Source organism: Myxocyprinus asiaticus, chromosome 3 (assembly GCF_019703515.2).
Source record: "Myxocyprinus asiaticus isolate MX2 ecotype Aquarium Trade chromosome 3, UBuf_Myxa_2, whole genome shotgun sequence".
NCBI classification, from domain to species: Eukaryota; Metazoa; Chordata; class Actinopteri; order Cypriniformes; family Catostomidae; genus Myxocyprinus; species Myxocyprinus asiaticus.
Window position 1 is genome coordinate 15,697,431 of NC_059346.1, and position 24,907 is coordinate 15,722,337.

General features: G+C 38.3%; 1 protein-coding gene across 28 annotated transcripts in view; it reads right to left on the minus strand.

The window, feature by feature from the left end:
- Positions 1-24,907, minus strand: part of LOC127419600 (calcium/calmodulin-dependent protein kinase type II subunit beta-like) — a 114,791-nt gene that overhangs the window by 66,633 nt on the left and 23,251 nt on the right. For 21 of the 28 annotated variants that reach the window (XM_051661315.1, XM_051661199.1, XM_051661325.1 and 18 more), the window contains exon 6: positions 16,483-16,555. In XM_051661315.1, coding sequence (XP_051517275.1) covers positions 16,483-16,555 — 73 coding nt within the window. Of the gene's footprint in view, positions 1-9,150; positions 9,224-16,482; positions 16,556-24,907 lie in introns of all 28 variants that reach the window. The other 7 variants (XM_051661334.1, XM_051661307.1, XM_051661344.1 and 4 more) reach the window with 1 other exon arrangement.

A 24,907-nucleotide genomic window follows, 5' to 3' on the forward strand; every position in this document is an offset into this window, starting at 1 on the left:
TGCATCGGCTGCAGATGTTATACCATCAGAGCTTTAACTCGTCTTCTTGAGAAAACAGTAGAGACTGACCATGGTGTAAAAACTTTGAACGCCAAGTTGTTGGAAGCGGTCAAGAACAGATTCAGTGACATTGAATCTGAGCGCTTGTATACCATCGCTACAGTGCTCGATCCGAGGTGAGAAAACTTAATTCCCACATTCTTCACATTCCTGTGTGTGTGTGCGTGTGTGTGTGTCCAGCTGGAATAACAGGGTTCAAAACAGTGCTACTATGAATGCAAACTTTAATACAGTGAAAAAAACACTCTAGTAGCATAACATAAATATATATAAATAAATAAATACAAATTTCCAACATTTTTTGAATGTCCATTCAAAAAGTAGTTCGTTAATTTACTTGATGAACTTTCACCTTTTGCTGAACCTTTATGCTTCGCAGAGCTAATGTGTGCTTCTAAATCACTTGCACCTTTATTAGCAACTGACACATACAGGTGCATCTCAATAAATTAGAATGTCGTGGAAAAGTTCATTTATTTCAGTAATTCAACTCAAATTGTGAAACTCGTGTATTAAATAAATTCAATGCACACAGACTGAAGTAGTTTAAGTCTTTGGTTCTTTTAATTGTGATGATTTTGGCTCACATTTAACAAAAACCCACCAATTCACTATCTCAAAAAATTAGAATACATCATAAAACCAATAAAAAAAATTGTTTTAGTGAATTGTTGGCCTTCTGGAAATTATGTTCATTTACTGTATATGTACTCAATACTTGGTAGGAGCTCCTTTTGCTTTAATTACTGCCTCAATTCGGCGTGGCATGCAGGTGATCAGTTTGTGGCACTGCTGAGGTGGTATGGAAGCCCAAGTTTCTTTGACAGTGGCCTTCAGCTCATCTGCATTTTTTGGTCTCTTGTTTCTCATTTTCCTCTTGACAATACCCATAGATTCTCTATGGGGTTCAGGTCTGGTGAGTTTGCTGGCCAGTCAAGCACACCAACACCATGGTCATTTAACCAACTTTTGGTGCTTTTGGCAGTGTGGGCAGGTGCCAAATCCTGCTGGAAAATGAAATCAGCATCTTTAAAAAGCTGGTCAGCAGAAGGAAGCATGAAGTGCTCCAAAATTTCTTGGTAAACGGGTGCAGTGACTTTGGTTTTCAAAAAACACAATGGACCAACACCAGCAGATGACATTGCACCCCAAATCATCACAGACTGTGGAAACTTAACACTGGACTTCAAGCAACTTGGGCTATGAGCTTATCCACCCTTCCTCCAGACTCTAGGACCTTGGTTTCCAAATGAAATACAAAACTTGCTCTCATCTGAAAAGAGGACTTTGGACCACTGGGCAACAGTCCAGTTCTTCTTCTCCTTAGCCCAGGTAAGACACCTCTGATGTTGTCTGTGGTTCAAGAGTGGCTTAACAAGAGGAATACAACAACTGTAACCAAATTCCTTGACACGTCTGTGTGTGGTGGCTCTTGATGCCTTGACCCCAGCCTCAGTCCATTCCTTGTGAAGTTCACCCAAATTCTTGAATCGATTTTGCTTGACAATTCTCATAAGGCTGTGGTTCTCTCGGTTGGTTGTGCATCTTTTTCTTCCACACTTTTTCCTTCCACTCAACTTTCTATTAACATGCTTGGATACAGCACTCTGTGAACAGCCAGCTTCTTTGGCAATGAATGTTTGTGGCTTACCCTCCTTGTGAAGGGTGTCAATGATTGTCTTCTGGACAACTGTCAGATCAGCAGTCTTCCCCATGATTGTGTAGCCTAGTGAACCAAACTGAGAGACCATTTTGAAGGCTCAGGAAACCTTTGCAGGTGTTTTGAGTTGATTAGCTGATTGGCATGTTACCATATTCTAATTTTTTGATTTAGTGAATTGGTGGGTTTTTGTTAAATGTGAGCCAAAATCATCACAATTAAAAGAACCAAAGACTTAAACTACTTCAGTCTGTGTGCATTGAATTTATTTAATACACGAGTTTCACAATTTGAGTTGAATTACTGAAATAAATGAACTTTTCCACGACATTCTAATTTATTGAGATGCACCTGTAAGTGCCAGCTTTACATGTCATACATTCTGCTTCCCACGGATCTCGACCTGGACGAAAGCATGGGAATTTTTTGTGCAAATCTTCTGTAAATTTGCACTGTCGTTTGGGCATTGTTTCATTTACTGTCAAGCAACTGTTTGATGCAGAACACAACAGCGCTTTGCGCATTCGTGGAGAGATTGACAAGCAGGAATTTGGCCAATAGTTGATGCAAGCATCTTATAATTGATCAATTGGTGTGCGAGAAGGCGGGACTTGCAAAGAGGGGTTAAAGCAATGCAAATATGCGTGCACACACAATGAAGTATTAGGCCAGATGCACATCAATGCAACTAAAGCCGAATCCCGGACATTTAGGCAAATTTTAAGGTCCGAAAAAGAGGACATGTCTGGGAAATAGAGGACATATGGTCACCCTATTTTCTAGAATGGAGCAACTGTAACTTAACCCAATTTCCCCTTGGCGATCAATAAATTATTTCTGATTGATTTTTTTTTTCATGTTTTGTTTTTCTTGTTAATAAAAAGGTATAAAGACAGATATTTCCCTGACACACTCAATCCCCAGATATGTGGGCTGCTTTCTGATGTCCTGGCCACTTGACTGGAGTAGCAGTATGGTGAGGCGAGTTTGGCAGCTAGCGGCTCCGAGCCCACAGAGAAAGTACCAGGAGCTGGCTCCTTGCATGCTATGTATGTTGAGTTGTTGGATGAAGATGGGGAACATGGTGGTAGTGACATCAGCAGCTCAACATCATCGCAGATTAACCTCTACCTATCGGAGCCAGTTATCCCACGGAGCGGACAGCAACTTGTTTTTTGGCAGGACAATAAAAGCCGTTTTCCTGCTCTCTCACAAGCATCAGGAGCCTACCTCTGTGCACCGTGCACAAGTGTAGATTGTGAGTGACTTTTTAGCACAGCAGGGAATACTGTAGATGAGAAGAGGAACAAGCTGTCTGCCAAAAATTCAGAGATGCTTATATTTATAAAGAAAAATCTGCCATTGATGCTTTAGTTGTAAGCTTTGGGAGATAGGAATCTACTTATCTCTATCCCCCTCTCTACTTCTCTACCCCACTCTCCCTCTCTCTACTCCTCTCTACCCCTCTTAAAGCCCACAAAAACTCCCTGAGCTTTCCAGAACAAAAAGCGGCTACTCAAGAGTTTATCATTGACTCATGTTGCAAAAGCCATCATGACAGTGCAGCTGCGGCTCTGTTGGTGTCAGCTGCATTTCTTGACATCCCAAGAGATGTGAACTTGCAATGGGCCTGGCTTGTTAGGCCTGCCCTGTGAAGTGAGTTAAAGTGACAAATAGATAGATACAGATATGGAGGTGTAAGTTTTTTGTTTTGTTTTTTTCTTGTTGTGCACTTTATTGCCTGTGGTCCTTTATCTCCTAAATGCAGAGAAAAATTGAGGGCTGACTGACTTGAAACAATATTTTGGCTATAGCCTATTTTGTTGCAGTTTTTATAGTCTAAAGCTGAAGTAAATTTATAAAGACATTGTTTGTTCTGTTTTTGTAATTTATTCCATAGGAAAGCTATATTTGTTAAGCTCTAAGCTGTTCTTAATAATCAAGCATAGGCTGCTATGTTTTAAGCTGTGTCTCTAAGAGAGGGAGTGGAATATGTTGTACATGTTTCCTGCCAATAAATAAACAGATGTCAATTCATGATATTTTATCATCTCCTTATTTTAATACTTAATGTATATTGTTGTTAAGAATAGTTAAATAAATACTGTAAATAATGCTACTTGATAAACAGAAGGCTTCAAATAGACCCCGTGATCGGTATCGGCCGATACTGCTTCCAGCAATCAGTGATCGGCCCCAAAAATCCTGATCGGAGCAACCTTAATGAGAATAGTATTACTCTAAAGAGTTCACAGCTGCGTCATATCAACTCTGGCTGAGTGATAAGATGTATACTGTAATTCTTTCAATGAGTGAATTAATCATAATTCCCTTAAGCTAATTTCGTACATATTACTTGTGATCGGATACAATAAGTCTGTTGTACATTTTAAATGGTGGAGAATCTTTATTCAGATTTCTAATCTGATTATTTGTCATTTATCCTTCTTATAATGGAGGTCGAACATGGCTAATTCCATTATACAATTTCTACATATTATTGGTGAAGGTACGCAGGCACTTTAATACATACCGTGTACATTTACACTACTAAATTTCCCTACACACACTTCAATACAAGAATAGATAGTCAGATTTCTCTCACATGTTCAAAGCATAAAACCATCACCAGCACCAGTTCTAAAATTACATACAATCACTCTCAACAAACCTGAGAGCATGTTAAAAATAAAGTCAACATAACCATGACTGTATTACAAAATAATGAATCACCAGTCGAAAACTGACTGTAGCTGCAGAACTTTCTAACTGAACTGCAGAATGCTTCTAAATGAAACATAATGAAGGCATTTTTTTCTTCACTGATAACAAGAAAGTGTTTGTTTTCCTCATGACTGACCCAGATTATCTAGCCTCATTATTCTCTGTCAGTGAAGGATGCTTATAATGTGATATCCCCTCTAGTGCCTCCCAATACTTCCACAGTGTGCGCATACACACAGAGAGAGTTGTATTACAATGGCTGCAACTCTGTAAGGGCTGGCTAAAAAAACAAATACACACACCTTAAGCACTGCAGCAGATAGTGACATCTGAAGCACCTTTTCCTGCATTGCAATGTAGGGTGATTCTAAGATCAACATTCCTCTCTAGTTCTCTGTCTATCCATACATATACGGAGAGACATAATTTCCCTGCAATATTTCACAGCATTGTTATGCAAGTACTGTAATAACAGGAAATTCAGCCTACATTTTAAGAACCTACAGAAGAACCTAATGTTCAGCTGGTTCCATAACTCATTATAAAGCAAATACTTCAGGTCCTGGGTGCCTATTGGCCAAAGCAGCATTTCAGTTATGATAAAAATGTTCGATATAATAACAGCAATAAGATATACCGCACATAGAAAGACATTCAGTCAGGGAATTGTAGGGGAAGAATGGCACTTAAATTTATTTAATAAATTAATGATTTAATGGAAATTTGGGCTGTTAATATTGTATTTATATTAAGTTTTATACTGTATACATCAAAGTTTTATATAGACAATAAGATGCCATGCTATACTGTGAAAATAGTCTTGACTAAAGAGTGGCTACACGTCGTGCCAAAAAAACAACCTTTAGCAGTGACCATATTCATAATGAATTATGGTCCCTTGTACCTTATTTCTTAAGCTTGCCTGCTCACCACTATTCCTTAACTAGAATGTCCTTAAATTTGCCTCAAAACTCATATAATGTCAAGGCAGTCCTCATGTGGCATTGCTAATGCAGACTGTTTCAAAAAGAGGTTAAACTCGCACTCTTCCGAGGGCTGGAACACCAGGAGCTAATCCAAGCCTTAAAGCTCAACAGTGGGAGCAATTTTGATGAACAGCTCCCTCTGAGAATTAATCTGACAGAGAAGAATCTGTCAAAATCATTCTCCAATGCTCCATCATAAATGTGTGTGTGTGTGTGTGTGTGTGTGTATATATATATATCCCCTGCAGTAAAATCCATGACTGTTCTTTTTAGCAAAAATCTCACACCAGCATGGCTTCACATTGCTACAGCAAAGAATCTAAAAAATACATAGTAACATAGTAACTGTAAAGAAATTGAAATCAAAATAGAAGTTTTGTGGCCTTTAGTCCATGTGTATTAGATTTGAGGCCGTTTATATGCTGGCGTACTCCTAAACGTTGACAACATTATCTTTTAGCAGATTATACGCATTTCAAATTTGCAGTATTTCTATTCTGAGAAAATGGACCAAAAATATTGATGAAGCATCTTAACTCACAGGCATATCCAAATTTTTGCCCAATCAAATGTGAATCACATCTGTGATGGAACTAAACCCTACTAGCTATTTTTAAAATAAAGGACAAACCCTTCGATATGTCCCGACTAAGGCCACATCCACACTTTTTCCATTAAAACTGAGGTGTTTTTGACAGCGAAAATTTAGCTTTTCGAAAACACTCTCCCTGGCGGATACATTTTAAAATGCAGTCTTCACATTGTAATGTGGATAGGGAAAATGGAGATAACTGAAAACAATGACGTATTTGTTGTCATGTGATGCAGTCATGTGACTGATTCAATCCAAATAAATCAAGATGGTTGCCTATGTTGTAGCAGCATTATTGTGCCTGCTCTTTGATAGCATTGTTAATGATAAATGTTACATTGTACGATCTTCATCATACATACAGTGCATTCAGAAAGTATTCAGACCACTTCATTTTTTTCACATTTTGTTTTGTTGCAGCCTTACGCTAAAATGCTTTAAAGTATTTTTTTCAACATCAATCTACCCCATAATGACAAAGAAAAAAACAGATTTGTGATAACTATGCAAATGTATTACAAAGAAAAACTGAAATATCAGTGTGGACAAGCAACTTTTGGAAAATGCTTAAACGGAGAGCGTTTCGAAAATGAAAACGCCATTTTCAAATGTATCCGGATTAATGTGGATGTAGCCTAAATGCCTTGTTTCAAAAGGAAACGTCAACACAGGACAGAAAACTGCGATCATCAAGCGATTTCATGGATTCTTTGAAATGCAAGTGCATATACTGTAGCAAAAGCATGTGTTTCTATTTGTATATGTAACTGGTCCTGTGCTCTTTAAGAGGGCAGATGCATTTATGAGAGCATTTACGAATGTCTGTATGTGTGCACAGGATCTCTGCTCTTTTGGCAGTGGCATTCCTGTCATGCTCACTCAGATTCCCGCTGTGGAGGAGCGCGTGCTACAGGCCACAACTCAAAAGGTCAGTCCAGTGTGGGTAGACACTGATACCGGGAAACTAGTGTGTTGGTACTGCCAGGGTAAAGTACGTACCACTGCAACACTGTTTGCCTGCTGTGGATTTTAGAAATATCATTGTTGCTTTGTCTGTATCTACTGGATGTTGCTACATTGACATTATGTACAAAGTTCTAAATGGACAGTTCACCCAAAAATTAAAATTCTGTCTTCATGCACTCACTCTCATGTTGTTCCAAACACGTATGGCTTACTTTTTTCCGTTGAACACGAGCTTCAGTCACCATTCACTTTCATTATATAGATAAAAGATGCAATGAAACTGAATGGTAAATTGAGACGTCCTATTAAAGAGAGCAAGTCACAGGGGTTTGGAACAACATTAGAGTAAGTAAATGACAGAATTTAAATGTTTGTGTGAACTATCCCTTTAATCCAAATGTATATTGGGTGAATGTACTACAGATTCAATCATATCGAAGCACCTTGTGGTCACACATTTGTTGAAATAAACATGAATTTAATTTAGCATGTTTTGTACAAACTCAAAGCGAAACTTATATATATATATCTTATATATAACTAAAATGTTATATTACACATAACCTTTTTCTGACAAACGGACTTGTGCAGAGACACATTAAATATATAAAAGTCATAATCAAACCACAAATGCATGCATGTACAAAACAAACAAGCAAACCATGGTCAGAAAAATTAACAAGAAAAAACAAAAGGATTTGACTTTCTACAAAGAGAAAAACACGTGCAGCATGCATTTAGCATTTTGTAAGTGTTTTTTTTTTGTAAGTATCACCCTCTTCACTGACAAATCGGTAATACAAATCACTAAGCACTAATTATGGCTGAGAAGCTTAAGTTCATCTGAAAAGGTTAAGTAAGATTCTTAAGCATCCTAGGCTAGAGTTTGGCCAGTACACACTACAATACATGCTAGGTAGCATGACATCAACTGAATTATGTCAAGGGACCACACTTCTGAGAAGCACACTGCATGTTAGAGAAGGTCAGAGGTCAGAGAGGAGCCATAAAATGGCATTGCAGTGCACTCAAACCTGGACATGACAACTGGTCTAGGACAAACACCCTGATGCCTACACTGACTCTCTGGACTTTAGAAGGGTTTATGGGGAATTGCAATTAAAATAGAAGTCAATAAGAGCAATTTAGAAAGTAAGAGTTTTTTTATGATTCAATTTGGTCTACTTCTATTTCTTATACTCTACAATAAGACTATTTAGTGGAAGTTCTCTTAAAACACGATATTTTTAGGACCATGACAAGGAGATGTCTTTTACTGAAAAATAAAAATTAGCAACAAACATCCACTGTTGTAATAGACTGCAGAGAATTACTTTGCAACAAATTTAGAACCACTTTAAAATGTTCTGTAGTTCCAATAAATTCTTGAACTCTTTCCAATTGGTGTAGTCTTACCTGAACATTCATGACACCCACACACAGCAACACATACCTTGCACTATCACTGTACGAAATCGGACTGACCTCCAATAAAGCTGTTAAGGTTGTAGTCCAAAAACCAGGAAGAGAATTTGCCATGGGTTCCCTCTAGATTTTCATAATGGGGTTTTTCAACTTATGAAGAAAATAAGGTCTGTGGTAAATAATTACTTGACGACACGTGGAGGTTTTGTTCTTAAACACAGTAAATTACACACATATACCTCAAACTTTGAATTTTGAAGCCGTATTGAATTACAAACGTTTTTTAATACACAGCGGCTTCAACATTCACGTTTGAGGTATGACTGTGTATAATTTATGTTTTAGATCAAAACGTCCACATATCGTCAAGTAATGTTTACCACAGATGTTATTTTACTTTAAAAAATAAAATAAAAATAATAATAATAATAATAATAATAATATATATATATATATATTTTTTTTTTATTACTTTTTTTAAAAACCCCAAGGAAAATCCAGATGGAACCCATGGCGAATTAGACTTCCAGTTTCACCTACAAATTGACATCACAGCTGAACAGCTCTATACAATTCGGAGTTCTGTTAAGCAACATTTTATCAGCGAAACAAAAATATACCTTCAAATCCACACAGTGATAGGCACATATTTTTCGCTGACTAAATACGTACGTTTTATGAGCACACAAATGTTCACACACTTTAAGGACAGCGATGACATGACACTTGTCACTTACCTTCAGGTCTCGGTGCACCACACCCATTTGATGGCAGTGAAGCACCGCCTCCAGGATCTGCTGGATGCAATGACTGCATGCAAACAGCAGGGGGGCGCAGGTTAGTCTGAGCAGCATTACATTCTCGTGCACAGGCCAAGGGCATTGGGGTATTTGGGGCAGGTGAAATGGTAAACTGTATCAGTGAGGGGGCGGGGCATCTCTTTAGACTCAAGCTTTGCCTCCATATAGTCACATTTTATCGCAAATCAACCAGAATAAAAACCCCATTATTAATTAAACAAAACTACAAAACTACAGTTTGACTTTAGCACTTATAGGCTGGACAGCAAAACATTCCCTTGAAAGTTAAGGCTTTATATTTTCAGAAATATGAGCTAGGTAAACAGGCTATATAGTAGCTTTCCAAACTAACATATGGAGGCAACGCATTGTGCTTATAGAGAGTTCTAGATAGTTTATATTATTTTCCTTTTGTCAACATATGTAGGATTTGTCTCATTAAACCACTGCAAAACTTGGCAATTTACTAGAAAGAACTGCTTGACATTGCTAGACAATTCAATGATAGTAAATAAGAACAAATCCTGAATTTAAATGAACACTTATTTTACAGATGTATTAAAGTAGGGATGCCATCGGCGGCCATATCATTGTAGGCCGATAAATGTGAATTTAACAGTTATCGTCCGATAAGAAAATTAGGCCAATATATTAAAGGCAATAAATTATGGCTTTTTCAGGCACACTCCTCATCATGAGGATTTTGATTGGTGCCTTCTGCATGACGTGGCAAGTCAGCATGCAGCAGACTTTGCTTTAGAAGACCATCTTGGATCTGAGTAAACACTGCATTTTGTTTTTCTTGCTTTTTTTATTTTATGTTAAAGCATTTAATAATGTTAGAGTTTGAGACTTGTTTGCATTCCTTATTGTAGTCTTTTTACAAGTTGAATTAAGTGCAATGAACTGTATTTATAAAAGTAGCTCACTCATCAAGGGCTTTAAATAAAAAAAAAAAAGTTGGCCATAGGAATGTAACATTTATATATTTTTCTGGTTAAAAGTAGGCTACATTTGGTAAATGGTTGTGGGAAAATAAATATTTAGATGTTTCCTTGCAGGTTCCTTTGTTTTCTGGCTTTATAAACTGAGCCTTTTGTTTTTGTAATCAGGCACACAGAATGTTGATTTATATCCAGATTTAGATTTATCAGCAAATATATCAGCGAACGGCCTACAAATATAATGAATTATCGTATCGGCCAAAATGTCAGAAAGCATACAATAGAAAGCAACATGAATCTAACATACAATGCTTTGATTTACTGTAAAATGGATACAGTTGTTGTGGGTCAAGATTCAGTATAAAAGAGGTAAATCAGACGATAAACAGATGGATATATTTACAGACTGCATAAATAGCAGTCTACGGTAGTGACTCTCGGAAATCAACCCAGTATAGTGTAAATCATACAGAGCGATGGCTACACAGCAGGATATTTATGGTGTCTTTGATAGATATGAGAGCTATGAGAGTGCAATGTGATTGCAGTGTGTGTTGGGAGGTGTGTGTTAAGCAGTGTAGCAGCAACACGTGCACAAACGCATGTGAGCTGGTTGCCAAGAGACCCCTGCATGTTGCCATGCATGGGTTCGCCAGGCGAAAGGCATTCAGGTTTTGCTATTTTACAAGCCTGGGACTATATCTGACACCCAAGTGATAACACACTGAGTGTCACAGATGTCGGGTGTGGAGGTGATATCAGTTGTGTAAATCAATTAATGCCGTAAATGGATTTCTAGGTCAAAGGTATTCCAATATACAGCACATTCCTTGCGTCAAAGCATTCAATATTGGAAATATAAAGCCAAGACAGGAGGTGTTCTTTTTTGTTACACTGCATGGAGTGTGAACAGTGAAAGAGAGTGTTTATTTGCTGAAGTGAGAGAGCAGTGTACAGGTGCATCTCAATAAATTAGAATGTCATGGAAAAGTTCATTTATTTCAGTAATTCAACTCAAAATGTGAAACTCGTGTATTAAATAAATTCAATGCACACAGACTGAAGTAGTTTAAGTCTTTGGTTCTTTTAATTGTGATGATTTTGGCTCACATTTAACAAAAACCCACCAATTCACTATCTCAAAAAATTAGAATATGGTGACATGCCAATCAGCTAATCAACTCAGAACACCTGCAAAGGTTTCCTGAGCCTTCAAAATGGTCTCTCAGTTTGGTTCACTAGGCTACACAATCATGGGGAAGACTGCTGATCTGACAGTTGTCCAGAAGACAATCATTGACACCCTTCACAAGGAGGGTAAGCCACAAACATTCATTGCCAAAGAAGCTGGCTGTTCACAGAGTGCTGTATCCAAGCATGTTAACAGAAAGTTGAGTGGAAGGAAAAAGTGTGGAAGAAAAAGATGCACAACCAACCGAGAGAACCACAGCCTTATGAGAATTGTCAAGCAAAATCGATTCAAGAATTTGGGTGAACTTCACAAGGAATGGACTGAGGCTGGGGTCAAGGCATCAAGAGCCACCACACACAGACGTGTCAAGGAATTTGGCTACAGTTGTTGTATTCCTCTTGTTAAGCCACTCCAGAACCACAGACAACGTCAGAGGCGTCTTACCTGGGCTAAGGAGAAGAAGAACTGGACTGTTGCCCAGTGGTCCAAAGTCCTCTTTTCAGATGAGAGCAAGTTTTGTATTTCATTTGGAAACCAAGGTCCTAGAGTCTGGAGGAAGGGTGGAGAAGCTCATAGCCCAAGTTGCTTGAAGTCCAGGGTTAAGTTTCCACAGTCAGTGATGATTTGGGGTGCAATGTCATCTGCTGGTGTTGGTCCATTGTATTTTTTGAAAACCAAAGTCACTGCACCCGTTTACCAAGACATTTTGGAGCACTTCATGCTTCCTTCTGCTGACCAGCTTTTTAAAGATGCTGATTTCATTTTCCAGCAGGATTTGGCACCTGCCCACACTGCCAAAAGCACCAAAAGTTGGTTAAATGACCATGGTGTTGGTGTGCTTGACTGGCCAGCAAACTCACCAGACCTGAACCCCATAGAGAATCTATGGGGTATTGTCAAGAGGAAAATGAGAAACAAGAGACCAAAAAATGCAGATGAGCTGAAGGCCACTGTCAAAGAAACCTGGGCTTCCATACCACCTCAGCAGTGCCACAAACTGATCACCTCCATGCCACGCCGAATTGAGGCAGTAATTAAAGCAAAAGGAGCCCCTACCAAGTATTGAGTACATACACAGTAAATGAACATATTTTCCAGAAGCCAACAATTCACTAAAAATGTTTTTTTATCTTATGATGTATTCTAATTTTCTGAGATAGTGAATTGGTGGGTTTTTGTTAAATGTGAGCCAAAATCATCACAATTAAAAGAACCAAAGACTTAAACTACTTCAGTCTGTGTGCATTGAATTTATTTAATACACGAGTTTCACATTTTGAGTTGAATTACTGAAATAAATGAACTTTTCCACGACATTCTAATTTATTGAGATGCACCTGTATGTGTGTGTTCATGATTGTGACGAGGAGGAGGGAGTGGCCGGGCCACGAGGACGCACGTCCGGTGCTGAATCAGGTGATCAGCCAGAGAGCGAGATAAAGGGGAGCCGGAAACGGCAGTTCAAAAGAGAGAGACACACGCTGTAATAGTAAGGAGGCGGCGGGAACAGGCTGAACAGTCAAAAAGTTTAAATGTAAAACTTAACATAAAACAAACACACGTGCGTCTCTCTCTCTCTCGAACTGGCGTCTCCGGCTCATCTTTATCTCGCTCTCCCGCTGATCACCTGATTCAGCACCGGCCGTGTATCCTCACAGCCTGGCCACGCCCTCCTCCTCGTCACAGTGATATAGTGTCATTTTGAATGACATTAAAAGGAAAGTTCACCCAAAAATGAAAATTCTGTCATCATTTACTCATGCCGTTCCAAACCTGTATGGCCTACTTTTTCCTGTGGAACACAAAAGGAGATCTTAAAGGTGCTGTAAGCAAATTTAGCCGTTCTTGAATTTCCACAATCTGAGCCACTGGATTAGTCAAGCTCCTTTTTTCCAAAACCCTGCACTCCAAAGATACCAAACAACTGTTATGAGCAACATAGCCACTGTTTACAGAGTCTAGAGCTGTCACAGAGACTGGTGAGATATCTCAGGACACTTATTTCATTAATATCTTTCAGGGAGTAGTAAAATTGTTTACATACCTTTCCATGAAAAAAAAAAAAATAAAATAAAATCTTTTACAGCACCTTTAAGCAGACTGTTATGGTTAGTCACCAATTACTTTCACTGCATCTTTTTGCCATCCAATGAAAATGAATGGTGACTGAGACTATCATTCTCCTAAATAACTTGTTTTCTGTTTGTTGAAAGAAATAAAAGAAAGTCATACAGGTTTGGAACAACATAAGGGTTAGTGAATGAGGACAGAATTTTCATTTTTGGGTGAACTTTCCCTTAAACTGTGTTTTCAAATTCTTAAAAGCTGCATAATCGCTTCTAAGCAACAGCACTGCACATAAAAAGACAATAATTTCATTCAAATGAATAACACATTTTATCCTTGCATCTGCATACTATATCAATGTTCTCTTTTAAAGGAAATTCAGTGGGGTTTTTTTATGTATTTTGTCATTCTTAGTGAAGATTTGGGGAAATGTACAATTCAAACAGATATAATTAAGATGTAACAGATATTCCAGTCTGGCTGTTAATGACAGAACTGAGACTGTGCCATTTAAAGTGATAAAAACTCCAAGACTAAATGTGAACAAGACCAATATGTATTTATTTATTTTCTTTCTTGGATTAAAGCTTTGCTTCTGACATTATCAATCCAGGAATCAAATTAGCAATTGCAACTTTGTTGTTTTGCAGACATATTTATCCAACCAAGGCAAATTTTGAATTTAAATTAAAAAAAATAAATTAAATTGCAAAAGAAGCTATTTTGAGTCCAGTGTTATTCTCTTTGTAAATGCTCTTCATTAAATATTTATCAAATATGGTGTCGATTTTAAAAGCCATTTTACAGCATCATTAAAATGTCACAATGCCCATATTTTATTTTTAATAAAGAATTTTGAATAGCATAACTAACAGGGACAGTGCTGCATAAATAAATTTACAGCTGTGATTATTATTATCCATGTGCACTGCATGAGTTTACTGGCATGTGTGTAAAGTTCAGGGCTGTAAATTAAAGTGCACCATTTGCTTTCTAAATGTCTCCCATTAAAAGAGCACGGATCATATCATATGGACACCATGCTGAGTGCGTGTCAGACAGAATGTTAAATAAACCCACTCCTGAGAGCGAATCTGTTCTATGTTTACTCTGCTGTGCACTGTGTATACAGTATGTATGAGAATGAATACAAATATATTTATAAAGAACATGTAAGGTTCTATGCATTCATGATGCACAAGTGTGCGTGTATGTGCGTGTTTGTGTCTCTTCACACCTCCTCCAATGTCGGCTGCTGATCATGGCTGGTCTGCAAGAGATGTGTGCGTGTGTGTGAGTGAGAGATAGAGAGAGAGAGTTTGTGTGAAAGTGTATGCGAGGGTGTGTAGGGGTGAAACAGGAAGTATAGTGTCACTGTGTTTCAGCACACATCTCCACTCTACAGAAGAGTGGTGAATGTTAAAACTTGTACATCTAAAAGTGTACAGAAAAAACAACTAACTCACTGTGCTGCTTTACATAATCCCAGCATTATGCCTTGTACTAACAGCACTAAATATTGCAGCATTTGACAGCTGAGTCTCTTTCTCCACCCTTTATAAGAGAGAAGCAATTCATGACTTAAGTCACGATTTTCTCACTCTTGTTCCAAACCTACATGACCTTTCTTCCCTTAGTAACCATTTGCTTTCAATGCATGGAAAAAGATGCAATGCAAGTGAATAGTGACTAATGCTAACATTCTGCCTTACATCTCCTTTTGTGTTCCAAGGAAATTAATATGGGTTTTTGGGTGAACTGCTCCTTTGGGACTTGTCCATTTAAACATTTGTTTTTCTGCAATGTATTGCACATAGTTGTGAATGCTGCTGGTTTAAATGTCACCAAGGTAACGTTATCTAGTGGCTAACAAAGCTAGACGAGGTTGTCAATATGCAAAAGCTACAAAGTACGAAGCAAAAAGAAACCGACTGTTGCAACAGTCTTCGGAGCATAATTCTGAATGGGTTGAAAATGAGCAAAAAAAAACAAAAAAACAATAGTTATCTTTTTCATTGTATGGCATCAATTTTTCAAGCTACAGTTCTTTTCAAGATACCATTTATTTATTCTTCAGCAGTCAACGCACTAGCAATATCAACATCTGTTTGCTTGTACTTCAACAGTAGCACTAGGTTGTCACTGTCCCTTCTTGTAGGAATAGTCCATTTTTGTTTCTTGTAGTAATTTCTAACCCATCCCACTCATTGCATGCAGACTAGCTCAAACAACAATTTGTTTGTTAAACATTTCATTTTAACAATTTACAGAAACACTGAGGGGGGAATTCACCAGAGTTGAATAAGTCGCAGGTTTTGGCGCTGAAATAGCAGGCGCAGAAGTGGCGCAACTGCTTAACAAATTCACTCCCTGAATGTCTACTTACACATCTTGCACCTACTACTTTATGTGTAGTAAGCTGACACTGGTAAGGTCATGTAGTCACCCTCAACACACAGCATGTTACCCCGATTTCGCTTAACATGTAAACACCTTTAATGTTATTTGGGTAGCTTAGTGAATGACTTGGTAAATGAGGTTACCAAGACATGAAAATACCTGAGAAAAACAAGCTAATTTAATATAAACGTGGACAATTATTCTTGAGTTGCTGTTTATGGATGTAAACCCTTCAAACATGTTTTTACAATGAGCAGATTTTATCAGCATTTTGTCATATATGTACATGGGACAGAGTGAGCAGGAGGCTCACATGATCTACACCATATCTGAATGTCATAACACCATCAGGAGTAATTGTCAACAAAGTAACAAAATTAAAATAAGGAACAAATAACTAAAAACCACCAAGTTTACAGGCAAAAATACCCTTGACACCTTAAAGGTTCTGTACATCTGTATTGAGGAGCATGACATCATCAAGCTAAAGATCAAGCACAGGAAGAATTTGGGTAGTCTGGGGAGCAAGTCATTGGATTAAGGGAAGCCCATGATGCCATACACAGACAGACAGACAGGCTACAGCTACAGACAGACACACGGACAAGAGCAAGTAGGGGCAAACAGACAGGCGATATACAGGCAGTGTGTGAGCTACATACTGACCTTCAGGTCCCTGTGCACAATGTCATGTTGATGAATATGATGAACACTGTCTAGAATCTGATGGATACAGTGACTGTGAAGACAAAACGGAAGAAAATAAAAAAAAAGGGGGGGGGGATAAGAGGTGAAGGGTGAACGTGAGGAAGGATAGAGAAAAATCAAACGATTGATGGAGTGATGGCAGAAAACAAGGGAATGGGATGAATTGATACACAAGAGATGGGACATGTACAAGAGAGGAAGGAGAGAGAGGGATTAAAGGAGATAGGGGAGTGAAGGGTAAAAGTGAAGAGACAGAACTATTTAGACATGAGACACACTGTCAACAACAATAACAACATCAGAAAGGGAGAGAGAGAGAGAGAGTAGGAGGAAGGGTGGTGAGGAGAAACAGGAGTAGAGAGTGAGTGTATGCCTGATTTTGTGTGCTTGTGTGTGTGTTGTAAAGCCATAGGATGTGTAATTAACTGCTGGTGTAGGGATCCACTCCAATAGATAGTATTCGATTATTCCATCAAACAGATCAAACAGAAAAAAAGAAAAAGAAAAAAAAAAATTTACATTTATATTGAAAAGTTGGATAATATTTACCAAAGCTGTTATGGGAAGATAAACTTAACTGGTGGATTGGATCCTTACAACTTGTACAAAAAACACTGGTTCTGATATTACCCACATGCTGTGATATCCTCAATACTTCATGCACACTGTTAGTGCTTACATGAGTCAGGGAAGATATACAAGTCTCTAAAATCATGTATTATTTAGTCTATGGATGGGTCCTGGACATTAAACATTTACCAGTGGGAAAGAACTTGGGGTGTAACGGTTCAAATTTCACACGGTTTGGTTTGTATCATGGTTTTAGGGTCACGGTTTCAGTACGGTTCGGTATTTGTTATGTTCAGAGGAAAATTTATTTTACTGCCAAATCCAAAGTAAAATATTCTATTTAGACACTTCAAGAGATTTGCCCTCACTACAAATCACCATGGTTTTACTACAGTAACTATAGTTTAAACATTGTATTTGTAGTAAAATCATAGTAACCACACAATTAACATGGTTACTGTCATGGTTACAATACTGTATTAAAATCAAGGTTACTATATGTAACTATATGAATCTACAGTATTACTGTTGTAAAACAATGGTTAATAGTATAAAACTATGATTTCTGTCAAGAAAACAATGGTGACAGCAGTCATTGTTACTTCAGTCATGGCTACTACAATATTACTTCAGCAAAACCATAGTTCCTATATGGCTACTACAGTATTACTACATAAAACCATGGTTAATTCTATCAAAACCATGATTTCTGCTAAGAAAACCATGGTGACAACAATCCTTGTTATTACAGTTATGGTTATTACAATATTACTATAGTAAAACCATGGTTAATTTTCATTAGTATCCTTACTTAAAAAAAAACTCTAATTACTAACTCAACATTTTAATTTAATACCTGCATTACGCTACATGCATCAACAAAGCGCATTTCAAACTCAACTCAACGTATATTCAACATTCAGAATCTGTACATTACTATAGAAGAAATAAACTTGCTATTAAAATGAATACGAAAATGGATGTCGTAACGCAACGAGCATTTTAATTATACGCGGAAATCCCACATCTTAATCAACAGAGTAAGGGCAACATAACTTTGGCTATGAACACCCAAAGCGCTTTAGTTCTTGTTTCATGTCTGTCCAAACTAGCACAGAGTGCCTGCTTAAAGATGTGTCTGTATGCAGTTTCAGTCTCACCTGCGGCTCTGTGCACACCGCGCGCTATATATCCTTGGGTGATGTATGCGTAAATAGCTAATCAAATATCGATGTATTACCAGTATATGGCACTCGCATCGAGCTATGTCTGCAAACAGTGCCTGTTTTGTAAAAGTTTTTGACCATCGCTGTTATAACTGACTGTATAAAGAAAAGATTCCCAGACAGGAGACTTAAATGACGCAGGGGCTTCTCTCTTGCGGCTTGTTTTCTTTGCTTGCCATTTTGCCAACTAACACATACAGAACTGTGAAGTCATCAACTGATTTAACATACTAACAGTTAATAGGACAGCTTCTCTGTGTAGAAAGTTGACCCACGTGAAACACAGGCAGAGTGTGTCCATCTACAGTGCCATACAGGTGCATTAGCAGATGTTACAACTGCGCACGTCTATTTGCCACTTTATTTTCATCGCCAAACTGAATGATCCAGATGCATTATTAAACTAGAGATGAACCGCAGAGCAAATGCTTAGCGAACCATGGTTGGAAAATCGTTCCGTTACACCCCTAGAAAGAACAATCGAGAAGACGACCGCATTATTGTCACCGCAAAGGTGTTACCAACAACCACACACAGTAGCACATGCTACATGATACAACTAAATATTTCTTCTTAAAGATGTGGGCAAACTTTATATAAGCAAATGCTACTACACATAAAGACATAAAAGATGTTACTGGGTCTGGCCTATGTATTTGTTAATCTTAAGTCACTGAGCTCAAAGTAATGGTCAAATATTTGTATTGAAATATCACTTAAACTTTTCTCAGGTTCAACGCCTGCCGTGGGATTCCACTCCATTGTAAATGTGCTGTAAACTGTTTTATTTTGTACATTTGTAACTCTGCTGTACACCAATCAGTCACAACATTAAAACCACCTGCCTAATATTGTGTAGGTCCCCCTCGTGCCGCCAAAACAGTGCCAACCCGCATCTCAGAATAGCATTCAGAGATGATATTCTTCTCACCACAATTGTACAGAGCGGTTATCTGAGTTACCGTAGACTTTGTCAGTTCGAACCAGTCTGGCCATTCTCTGTTGACCTCTCTCATCAACAAGGCATTTCTGTCCACAGAACTGCCACTCACTGGATGTTTTTTGTTTTTGGCACCATTCTGAGTAAATTCTATAGACTATTGTGTGTGAAAATCCCAGGAGATCAGCAGTTACAGAAATACTCAAACCAGCCCATCTGGCACCAACAATCATGCCACAGTCCAAATCACTGAGATCACATTTTTTCCCCATTCTGATGGTTGATGTGAACATTAACTAAAGCTCCTGACCTGTATCTGCTTGATTTTATGCACTGCACTGCTGCCACACGATTGGTTGATTAGATAATCGCAAGGATGTTTGTTGGTGCCAGACGGGCTGGTTTGAGTATTTCTGTAACTGCTGATATCCTGGTATTTTCACACACAACAGTCTCTAGAATTTACTCCAAATGGTGCCAAAAACAAAAAAACATCCAGTGAGGAGTAGTTGTGCGGATGGAAATGCCTCGTTGATGAGAGAGGTCAACAGAGAATGGCCAGACTGGTTCGAACTGACAAAGTCTATGGTAACTATGGTAAAAGAATAATAGCATTCTGAGATGCGGGTTGGTGCTGTTTTGTCAGCACGAGAGAACTACACAATATTAGGCAGGTGGTTTTAATGTTGTGGCTGATCGATGAATGCTGTTAGCTCACTTCATGAATAGACAATCACAAACATATTTACAAACACACATATTGTGGTTGTTAGGTTGAGCTGGGTGGTTGCTAGGATTGATTACTTGCTCATTAAGTCAAAAAAGCCCATCCCTAAGTTTCTATGATATTCCGGTCCCTAGATACACTGTTGAGCCAAAACATTATGACCACTCACAGGTGAAGCAAATAATGTTGATCATCTCCTAACAAGGCCACATGTCAAGGTCTGAGTAGATCAGATGGTAAGGAAACAATAATTTTTCATAGTCAACATGTTGAATGCAGGAGAAATGGGCAGGAGTAAAGAACTGAGCGACTCTGACATAATTATTATGGTCAGACCACTGGGTCAGAGCATCTGTATGGTAAGGCTTGTGGGGTACTCCCAGTCAGCAGTGGTGAGTGCCTATCGACAGTGGTCCAAGAAGGGACAAACCACAAACCGACAACAGGGTGTCTGGCGCCCAAGACTCATCAATGTGCGAGGGCAACAAAGGTTATCCCGTCTGGTCCGAACCGACAGGAGATCTACTGTGGCACGTCACAGAAAATGTTGATGATGGTTATGGGAGGAATGTGTCATGATTACCCTTGTCCACCATCGAAAGCACCTACAATGGGCACGGGAGCATCTGAACTGAATTTTGGAGCAGTGGAAGAAGGTCAGCTGTTCCGATGAGTCCCGTTTTCTTTTACTTCACGTGGACGACCGTATACATGTGCGCCATTTACCCAGGATGCACTGTGGGAAGACGACAAGCCGGTGGAGGGAGTGTGATGCTCTGGGCAATGTTCTGCTGGGAAACACTGGGTCCGGCCATTCATGTGGATGTCAATTTCACACATGCCACCTATCTAAACATAGTTGCAGACCAGGTATACCCCTTCATGGCAATGGTATTCCCTGATGGCAGTGGCCTCTTTCAGCAGGATAATGCATCCTGCCACACTGCACACACTGTTCGGGAACGGTTTGAGGAACATGATGAAGAGATCAAGGTTTTGCCCTAACCTCCAAATTCCCCAGATCTCAATCCGATTGAGCATCTGTGGGATGTTTTGGACCAACAAATCCAATCCACGGCAGCTCCACCTCGCAACTTACAGGACTTGAAGGAACTGCTACTAATGTCTTGGTGCCAGATAACACAGGACACCTTCAGGGGTCTTGTAGAGTCCATGCTTCAGCAGGTCGGCGCTGTTTTGGTGGCACGCGGAAGACCAACAGCATATTAGGCAAGTGGCCATAATGTTTGGTTCATTTGTATATGGCTTGGGTCCCTCCTTCAAAGGAAATTTACTTAATTGAAGAACATTGTTTAATAGAGAGTGAAAGTCTGGTTCCGGAAGTAAATAGGGGAATAATGTTTTAAAACAGACCTAGTATTGTAAATCGATAGTATACGCATCTGTTGACGGCATCTATCCGCTTTATAACATAATTTATTTTTTTTAATAGCGGAGTTTGTGGTGAATATCTACACTACACATGATTCTGTAGGGATAAGATCCACCAATCAAAAAAAATCGTGGCAAACACACTGCAGCAAAAGAGCCCAAAATATATTTTATATTGCTTCAAAAGTTTGTAATGTTGTGACTCACTTCTGAGCTGGCTGGTTTGGTTTATGCCTTATAACTCTTTTTTTTTTTTTTTTTTTTTAAGTACTTTATGAAATCCCTATGGGGAAAAAAAAATAAATTAATGGGAAAAATACTTCTGGAACTAAAACGGGTGAAAAAGTGGACGGCCACTGCTGCGCTCTATAATGACGCTTGTCTAAATTAACACCACTAATAATCTCTGTGTTCTGTTTTTCAAGGATTTAAACTGCAGTACAGTGCACGATAAAACAAACCAAGAAATTCACAATTAAATACTACCTTATGTTTTCCAACTCATAACAAAACAGCTTGACAAACTAGACTACTTGTATTCAAAAAACATGAATGGTGAAGCCAAGAGGTGAAGCACTTTTACTAGCTAGAACTAAAGCTTGGGCCTGTTTCCATTCATCCATTCACATTAGCATTATGCTTTCCTGTCACACTTTCAACAACATAGCGAGAAAGTGTCACTGACACTATTACAGACAGAAAGATCTAGTGTCAGAAAGAGAAAAGAGAGAGAAGCAGGTGGAGAATGGGGAGGGGAGAAAGATAAAGCCCTAATTACTTGTGTTAATTGGAGCCCTATTTTCTCTCTCTTGCTCTCTCTCTGAGGAGGCAGGGGGCAACACATGGCTGCAGGGCTTCACAAGAAGTGCAAGAGAGAGAACAACAGAGATAGAAAAAAAATGGAGAGAGAGAAAGAGAGAGAGAGGAATGCAGGAAGCCTGTGAAGGAGGGACAGAGAGCAGGTGGCTGGAAACAGGTCAGCAGGAGTTGAGTACTAACTAGGGAAGGAGCTTGAAATGTTTCACTGTGTCTATTCCTAAACAAGACTCAAGCAAATGTTGAGGGGAGGTGTGCGATTACTTTCTAAGAGATCAGAATTCCAATTTTTATTTGCACGGCAGACAAAATCCTTTAAAAAAAGATGCATTCACCTGAGCAGCATATAAGATATTTAGACATGCTTTCAGAGAATATATCTTGAAAATAAGTATATTTTGTCTTTACTGCACTCACAGAAGTATAACCAAGTGAAAAATTACACATATATACAAAATACACTTATATTTAAGAAACATTCTCTTAAAGCAAGTCTAAATATCTTATGTTCCTTCTCAAGTACATTTCTTTACTGAATTAACTTAAAAGTATTTTTTTCCTTTAATTCAGTGAATGTCATTTAGAGGTATTTTTAAAAGATGATTTTGTCCTATTTATTGTTAGTTTAATACAAACTTTTAAGTTGGGCACAAGCTAAATAATCGGTTAAGAGCTAATGATGAATCTTTGCAATAAATCACCGAACAGTCGAATAATCATTCTATTAATCGTTAGATTAATCGATTATCTAAATAATCGTTAGTTGCAGCCCTAATTTACATTGAGGGAGGGACTAAAACCATATCTTGGGACCAAAAATCATAGAGACTTTAGAGTGGGCTCAACCACTCACAACACCCTTATACCATATACAATAACATACCATCCACTTAGAACACCCTAGGAACCTCATAGCATTATAACAACACTCTAGCATTGTGGCAGCGAGTTTTGCAAGGGCAAGCACCACTCACTCACACAAAATTTGGGACCTGACGTAAGGGGAAGTTAACACTTGATTGGCTAAGTGGTCACGCACAGTTAAAGGATATTTAATTGGCTAGGTTGATATATCAGTCTATCACCGATCACAACTGCTTTTAATTTATGAGATTATTGAGGTTTACATGTCTTACTGCGAAGCTAGCTATTATATTGTACTTTGAAGCTGTGATTTCATAGCTATAAAAAACAAAGTTAAAAGCCAGAGTACTCAAAGATTTCAGGGAGTTTTCAGGGAGATGTCATCCCAAGGAGACACCCTGTGCTTCATTTACACCTATAATAAAAGCCCTATGTGCCATGAGTTAACATGTAATAGCAGTCATTACAGTGTAAAAGCTTTATAATGCAAGTACAGTGTAAACTGCCCTTTAACAGACACTCAGCTTAAGTGTAATGCTGTAACACCGAGCTGTGACATGGACACAAAGCACATTGCTAAACTGACAGAGAACAGTGAGCTTAGTGTCTCTTTGTTAGGTCTTAACTACTTGGGATTGAACCTACAACCTTTGATTAGCAGTCCAGATCAGATTACCAATAATGTAAATCTAATCCATCTATTTGGCTGACATTTTAATACAAAGTAGCTTCACTTATAACACGGACAGTCCCATAGCCTAGGAGTTAAACCTGTTGTTAATTGTTTGGACCATGTGCACAATGGTGACCAATGGTTCCTATAATTTTTGACCAATTATTTTCCTTGACCTTCCATGACGCTTTCTAGTCATTCGTGATTACTGAATGGAGATTTATTAAAAACCATTTAATAGAGATTGCTGGGACAAATTTCCATTTGTATATTGGGTACTATGCCAATCGTAAGACTACTTTGTGTACAAATGTGTACAATAAGACCCTCAATAAACAGATGGATGTTCTCATGCTGACTTGTGGGCAAGTTTAACGCTTCACAGGCACTAAAAAACAGCCACATCTACCCGATAATACCAGAGGAAAGAGCAAAATTACATATATTTAATTAAATACAGCTGAAGTCAGAAGTTTACATACACTTAGGTTGAAGTCATTAAAACTTTTTTTTTAACCACTCCACAGATTTAATATTAGTAAAATTAATTTAGGACATCTACTCTGTGCATGACACGAGTAATTTTTCCAACAATTGTTTACAGTCAGGTTGTTTCACTTTTAATTGACTATAATCACAATTCCAGTGGGTCAGAAGTTTACATACACTAAGTTAACTGTGCCTTTAATGGAATAGTTCACCCAAAAAAAAAAACAAACAAAAAAAAAACAATTCTTTCTTCATCAAAACAGAATTTAAGACTTTTAGGAATTCATTTCAGGCCTCCTCCTCTAAACAATGCAAGTGAATGTACTCATTTTTTTGTAAATTTTTTGACGGTCCAAAATACACATTTAGGGTGCATCAAAATAATCCACAGGACTCCAGTCAACAAATAAAGTTCTTCTGAACCCAAACGATTGATTATTTTGAGAAACAAAACAAAACTTATATACTTTTTAACTACAAATGCTTCTGTACATCTCTGTGACGCACGCTCATGAGAGGGATGATGTAAGCTTGTTGGTAAGGTCACGCGTCAAGTGGGAGGAGGAGGCAGGAAGCGCATCATTGTTTACAATAGAAACTTGCACAGAGCACAGACCAAGCGCCGTTCACAAACCAAAAAAGTCCAAAACAATTTAAAGACAACATAAAATAAAATAAAAATCATT